Genomic DNA, 6442 nt, shown 5'->3' with positions numbered 1-6442 from the left:
ATTAATGATTAATATTTTTTTTCTTAAAAAAATACTACTTCTAAGTTCTCTTCGGTACAGTACAAATTTTAAAGGGGTTTGCATGTGGAACACAACATATACCTAATAAAATTTGGACCAAGAAAACCAACTAATGGATAAGCATATAGTGTTCAAATTTGAACAAGTTAAAAAAAAAAAAAAAGATAAAAAAGTCTTGTCCTGTTCCACGCATAAATATTGTACCAAACACCAGACGAGACATGGGTATTTTAGTCATTTAATCTTTCGGTTCCGTTTCGTCTGTACTCTACCAAATGCAAAACGAAACAACCCCCGTCCTGCGCGTACCAAACATAATATGGAACATCCGTTCCGTCCTGTCCTGTCCCGTCCCATTTTGTTCCGTATCGTCTGTGTACCAAACGGTACCAAAAGGAACGTTGAAATTACTTGACCCACCAAGTCAATTTGAAAAGCAGAAGAAATTAAAAAAAAAAAAAACAAAAGAAAAGAAAACTAGACGTTACAAATCACAACGGCTACATTTTTAAAGTTCGAATACAATTCTGAAAGCCCCTAATTTTCAAATTACAATCCTTTTGACTTCGTTTAATTCCTTTCCAAGACTATTTCATTCCAGCTCTCTCTCTCTCTCTCTCTCTCTCTCTCTCTCTCTCTCTCTCTAACCCACATCGTCTCTGCAACTGAGATCAAATCTTGGATTCTTGAACCCCAGAATGGCTCCGACGCCGTCTTCTTCCAAATTAAACCACTGCCACACAACCCAGTTCAAGACTCCGCTGTCCAAGCACCGCCTCCAGTTTCCGAAAGCCCACCCATCTCCGACCCCTAACTCAGCAGTAAAAGACCCACCGGCGGAGCATCCGGTCGAAGTCCTAGCCCGAATCCGAGACCACCCAGATCGAAAAGAACAACCCGCATCGGTTCTCCAGATCAATCCTCAGAGGCAGAGTATTCGGGTCCGGGCCGATTTTGGATATCGGGATTTCACGCTCGATGGGGTTTCTTTGTCGGAAGAAGACGACTTGGGGACGTTTTACAGAAAATTTGTTCAGTCCAGGATTGACAGTGTGAAATTGGGGGAAAAATGTACGATCATGATGTACGGACCCACTGGTTCAGGGAAGAGCCACACCATGTTCGGGTGTTGCAAGCAGCCTGGGATTGTTTACAGGTCGCTGAAAGATATTCTTGGGGACGGAGAAGACGATGGTGGCACGGCGGTTGGGTCGTTTGTGCAGGTCGCTGTTTTGGAGATTTACAATGAGGAGATTTATGATTTGTTGTCGAGCAATGGCGGGGGAGGATTCGGGTTTGGATGGCCAAAGAGCAATGGCTCCAATTCTAAGGTGATAATATTAACTGTGTCTCTCTTTTCTTTGTTGAATTCTTGACGATCTATGGTTTTTCTGTAAAAAAATTCTGTGTTTAGAACTGTAAATTCGGATTTGGAAAATGGGTTTTCTGTGCAAATTTCGATATTTGGATTTGGTTGGTTGTTGGTTAAACTTAGGGGGAATACCTTCAATTCTAAGGTGATTAGACTAACTGGGTCTCTCTTTTCTTATTGAGTTCTTGATGATTTATGAGTTTTCTGTCACATTTAATTTTTGTTTAGAACTGTTAGTTTGGATTTGGAAATGGGTTTTGTGCAAGTTTGAATTTTTAGATTTGGTTGTGTTTGCTCACTGTAAATTTAATTAAGTTGGTTGTGTTCGCTTAAATTCAAGAAAATTAATTATAACGTACTTTGAAGACTGTCAATTTATAAGGATAAATTGGTTTGGTTGTGTTGGGCTCACTGTAAGTTTGGTTGTGTTGGCTCACTGTACATAGTTTTGCTTTGGTTTTCTGTACTATTACTTGTATCTGCAGGTTAGGCTTGAAGTGATGGGAAAGAAGGCAAAGAATGCAACGTACATTTCTGGAAATGAAGCTGGGAAAATTTCAAAAGAGATTCAGAAAGTGGAAAAGAGAAGGATTGTTAGGAGCACCCTTTGCAATGATAGAAGTTCTCGAAGCCATTGCATGGTAGAATTCCCTTAAACTTTCAATTATATGATAATAAACCAAATCTTGTTTTCCACTAGTTGGATATAACTTTTTTTCCAATTTCTATACAGATAATCCTTGATGTGCCAACAGTGGGAGGCCGCTTGATGCTTGTGGACATGGCTGGATCTGAAAATATCGAGCAAGCAGGCCAAATTGGGTTCGAGGCAAAAATGCAGGTAATTTCTCCGTGGTCGTGCTTAATTTATGCTTGTATTGTATGCAACACTTTCATTAGCATCATAACGATTGCTGATTTATGCTTACATTGAATTTGCAGACTGCAAAGATCAACCAAGGAAACATAGCTTTGAAAAGGGTGGTTGAATCCATTGCCAATGGCGATTCTCATGTGCCCTTCAGGGACAGCAAACTGACCATGCTTCTACAGGTTACTTTTAGTCACACTAATGCCAGTTACTAAGGTTTATATGGTGCCTTTTAACCGTGTATGAGTATGTGGATGATAGTTCTTATGTTCCTTTCATCCAGGATTCTTTTGAGGACGACAAGACAAAAATTTTAATGGTCCTGTGTGCAAGTCCAGACCCAAAGGAGATACACAAGACAATCTCCACCCTTGAATATGGTGCAAAAGCAAAATGTATTGTCCGCGGCCCTCATACACCAATCAAGGACAAAACTGGGACTGAAGATGCATCTGCAGTTATTTTAGGATCAAGGATTGCTGCCATGGATGAATTTATCCTTAAACTGCAAAGGGAGAATAAGCTCAAAGAGAAAGAGCGGAATGAAGCACACAAGGAGCTAATGATGAAAGAAGAGGAGGTTGCTGCTCTGAGATCTAAACTTGAGCTTACAGAAGGGAAGAGATCTGGGGCAAAGGAGGAAGAAATCAACTTGAAGGTGAATGAAGTGGCCCAGACTCTGAAATATGAGTTGGAAAAGAAATTGGCTGAATGCCAGAGAATGGCTAATGAGTTCGTTGAACTAGAGAGAAGGAGAATGGAAGAAAGGATTTTGCAACAGCAGCAGGAAGTTGAGATGCTGAGAAAGCGGTTGGAGGAAATTGAGCTTGAACTGTGCCGCTCAAGTGATGGAAATGGCAAGGAGAGCGGGTCAAAGGAGCCCGATGGAACGCAGTTTGCCAAAAGGTTATTAGGAATCTATGCTAGTGATGATGCAGGAGGAATGGTAAAGTCAATGGATTTAGACATGGATGATCAAGAACCGTTTGCTCGGGAGATCAAATATGTAGGAGTGGTACCTGGGGTTGCTTCTCAATCTGACAGCAGTATTGTAAATGCTGCACACATTGATTCTTTTGAACCAAAATATGCTGACAGGGTATGCCTGAGCACTGTTTTTGAGGAAGAAGAAATGGAAGAAGAGGAAGGAGCTAATGAAAATGTGGAAGCTGAAGAGGTTGAGAAAGAAGTTATAGAGGAAAAGAGAGTGTGTGTGGTTGATGGATCTAGCTTCAGGAGTAATTATAATGTGGGCTACCTGACATCTTCACCTCAGGAATATCAAGATACACCAACTGTGCATTGGCAAAGCAGAAATCCAGAGGAAGAACATAGCAATGGAAAACCAGATGATAGGCTTGTCAGAATCCGCAACATATTTACACTCTGTGGAAACTACAGAGAGCTATCTCAGCATATCCCAAGTCAAGCACCAACTGTTGCATCAGTTAAATCAGAAAATGAGCAAAAATTGGTGGAACCAGAGATAAACAAAAGTCGAGTGTGTGACGAGAGAGCATTGGCTTCCAAAGAAAACTGTGACCCTTCAAATGAGGGCACTGATTCGGATACAACTGAAGTGTATGTGAAATGGGAGGGCTCAAAAGAAAATCCAGGGAAGTTTATTACAACACTGAAGGTTGTAAAAGACGCAACCCTTGCTGACCTGCGAAAGTTGATTGAAATCTATCTCGGGCCAGACAATCAAGCATTCACTTTTCTCATGCTTGGGGTAAGTCCTTCTGTTAGTCTCAAACCATGTTTCAACATGCTAGGCTAGAGTGCAGCATGCTAGGTTGCAGCTTTTCCGGTTTCTACGAAATTGGAATTCTTTAGTATATTTTCTGTTTCTGATAGAATGCTCAAACATAGAACTCTTTAGCCTCTGCGATTAAGAAACACGAAAAACTCCATCTAACTATCTGTGGAAACTTAATGGCAGGACCCGAGTGGAGCTTCAGTAGCGAAGGAGAAGGAAGCAGCAACTCAGGCAACAAAGCTGCCCCTATGCGACAATCAATCAAATGGCTACCTGGCTTGCCTGAGACCACTGAAGGGAATGCAAAGCCCAAGTCAGCTTCTCCCATTAAGTCCTCTTCCATTGAATTCACTGGAAAACCAACTACCACTCACTCCAACTTCCTGCTTCTCAGTCCAAGGTGGTGATTGTATGACACCCAAAGTAGCACCGAACTTAGGTTCTACTCCTTATATCACTGTCAGAAAACATAAGTAGTACTTCTGAATCTGATTGCATGGATTCTATGGATGGTTTGGTGTGCACTGAGACAAAGCAACTTTTGTAATGAAAACTCACATTATTGTATGAATGTGTTTCTCTTGGTTCATATTAGCGTTCTTATTCTAATTAAAGCACAATACATGGACTGCCTAAGATTACGTGATCATGAGCGCGCCTCTATTTTACGAAAATCAACCTATACTTCGCTAAGAACAATGAACCATAGAACCTATTTTGATTAATTAAATTCATTAAAACATCATAATTAATGAATTAGCACATCTCCACTTCTCTGCCACCTACGGGTCTCTCCTCTCATTTGGTGTCATGGACTCCGGCCAAGGTTCTCCGAAGAGGAGCGTTCAAATCTAAGAACTGACGCATGTGGAGCTACAATTTTTCATTTAGGTTGGCTGTGATTTTCGTTCATTAGAGCTACACTTTTTCATTCATGTGGAGCTACAACTTTTTCCGATTAGAAGATGCGACTATGGGACAGAGGTTCAGGGCCGAAGGGGTAGAGGAAGACCTAGGAAAACTTTGGAAGAGACTCTAAGAAAAGACTTAGAGTACTTGGATCTAACGAAGGACATGACACAGGATCGAGCACAATGGCGTTCTAAGATTCATATAGCCGATCCCACTCAGTGACTTGGATTTTCCAAGTCTCCAACCGAGAAGTTTTCCTCATTCGGGAAATTAAGAGAACACTACCCCAACCTACATGCTCCACTCAGAAAGCTTCAACATACAAGCTTTAACAAAAGAAAATTCAAAGAACTTAGCGAAGAAGGCTTTGGTGTATTTAACACAATACGTTGAAATGAAGGAAAGCTTATTTATTGATATCCCCGATAAGCTACAAATATGTACATATACATGAGTCAAAATAAGCACACAAGAGGGAGCCTTCACAAAGGTTGCTTAGGAGAAGTCTCAGCAGTCGGTAGAGCCCCAGAAAGAGAAGGCACCGGAGGGGGATCATTTGGAGCCTCAGTACTGGACAGAACCCTAGAAGGAGGAGGCATCAGAGGTTGATCATTTGGAGCTTCATTACGCGGTACAGCCCCAGAAGACGAAGGCAATAAATGCCTTTGGAACAAACCCACAAATCTCTGATGATCAAGTAAAACCTGACCATCAGTTTCCTTCATCTGGTCAAGCTTCCTCTTCATGTTTGTAGCATAGTCATGTGCGAGCCGGTGCAACTGTTTATTCTCATGCTTGAGCCCTCTAATCTCCTGTTTGAGACTCATCACTTCAGCCGCCAATGATTCAACTTGGCGGGTTCGAGCAAATAGGCGTTGGGCCATATTAGACACAGAACCTGCACACTGAACACTGAGAGCCAGCGAATCCTTAACAGCTAACTCATCAGACCGTTTGGAAAGTAGTCTGTTATCTTTGGGAGTGAGAAGGTTCCTGGCCACCACCGCAGCGGTCATATCATTCTTCATCACGGAATCCCCAACGGTAAGAGGACCAGTAGGGGAGACGAAGGATGGGCGCCATATGTTGTCTGGAGAAGGCGGGGCTGCCTCTTCAACAAGGTTCAAGTCAAAACGACGGTCGGAGGGGCCAGACATTTTCAAAGGTGTTGAAGAGAGAAGAGGTCGGACAAATCAAGATCTTAGAAGTGCAAGAATGAAGCTTCTACTGGTGGAGATTCAAGTGTGCTTTGGAACTTAATGCCAGCCCCTATAAAAATCTGCACTCGACGAAGCTTCAGAAATCGAAGAGGCGCCTGCTCAGAAATCGAAGAGGCGTTTGCTTTCTCAAAAGCTGGGCTGCTTAGAGATCACGAGGGTTGATCTCAGAAATCGAAGAGGCGTTTGCTTTCTCAAAAGTTGGGCTGCTCAAAGACCACGAAGGCCGATCTCAAAAATCGAAGAGGCGCTCGCTTTCTCAAAAGCTGGGCTCCCCAGAGACCACGAGG

The 6442-nt window shown here is 42.3% G+C and overlaps 1 protein-coding gene across 1 annotated transcript; it reads left to right on the top strand.

The window, feature by feature from the left end:
* Positions 1-563: 563 nt before the first annotated feature.
* LOC126597761 (kinesin-like protein KIN-10A) lies at positions 564-4612 on the top strand. Its single transcript, XM_050264592.1, has 6 exons — positions 564-1352; positions 1879-2034; positions 2127-2234; positions 2336-2446; positions 2548-3996; positions 4207-4612. Exons 1-6 carry the CDS (start codon positions 720-722, stop codon positions 4498-4500), a joined length of 2751 nt encoding a protein of 916 aa, XP_050120549.1. The 5' UTR covers positions 564-719; the 3' UTR covers positions 4501-4612.
* The last annotated feature ends 1830 nt before the right edge of the window (positions 4613-6442 follow it).

This window comes from Malus sylvestris, chromosome 13 (genome assembly GCF_916048215.2).
Source record: "Malus sylvestris chromosome 13, drMalSylv7.2, whole genome shotgun sequence".
Lineage (NCBI taxonomy): Eukaryota > Viridiplantae > Streptophyta > Magnoliopsida > Rosales > Rosaceae > Malus > Malus sylvestris.
This window is presented reverse-complemented; position numbering and strand designations above follow the sequence as displayed.

What these genes read in the sequence shown, in the direction of transcription:
- LOC126597761 (XM_050264592.1), top strand. Translation starts at nt 720, where the DNA reads ATGGCTCCGACGCCGTCTTCTTCCAAATTAAACCACTGCCACACAACC. An exon ending in GCAATGGCTCCAATTCTAAG is followed by an intron (nt 1,353 to 1,878) that starts GTGATAATATTA and finishes TTGTATCTGCAG; the next exon opens with GTTAGGCTTGAAGTGATGGG. An exon ending in AACTGACCATGCTTCTACAG is followed by an intron (nt 2,447 to 2,547) that starts GTTACTTTTAGT and finishes CCTTTCATCCAG; the next exon opens with GATTCTTTTGAGGACGACAA.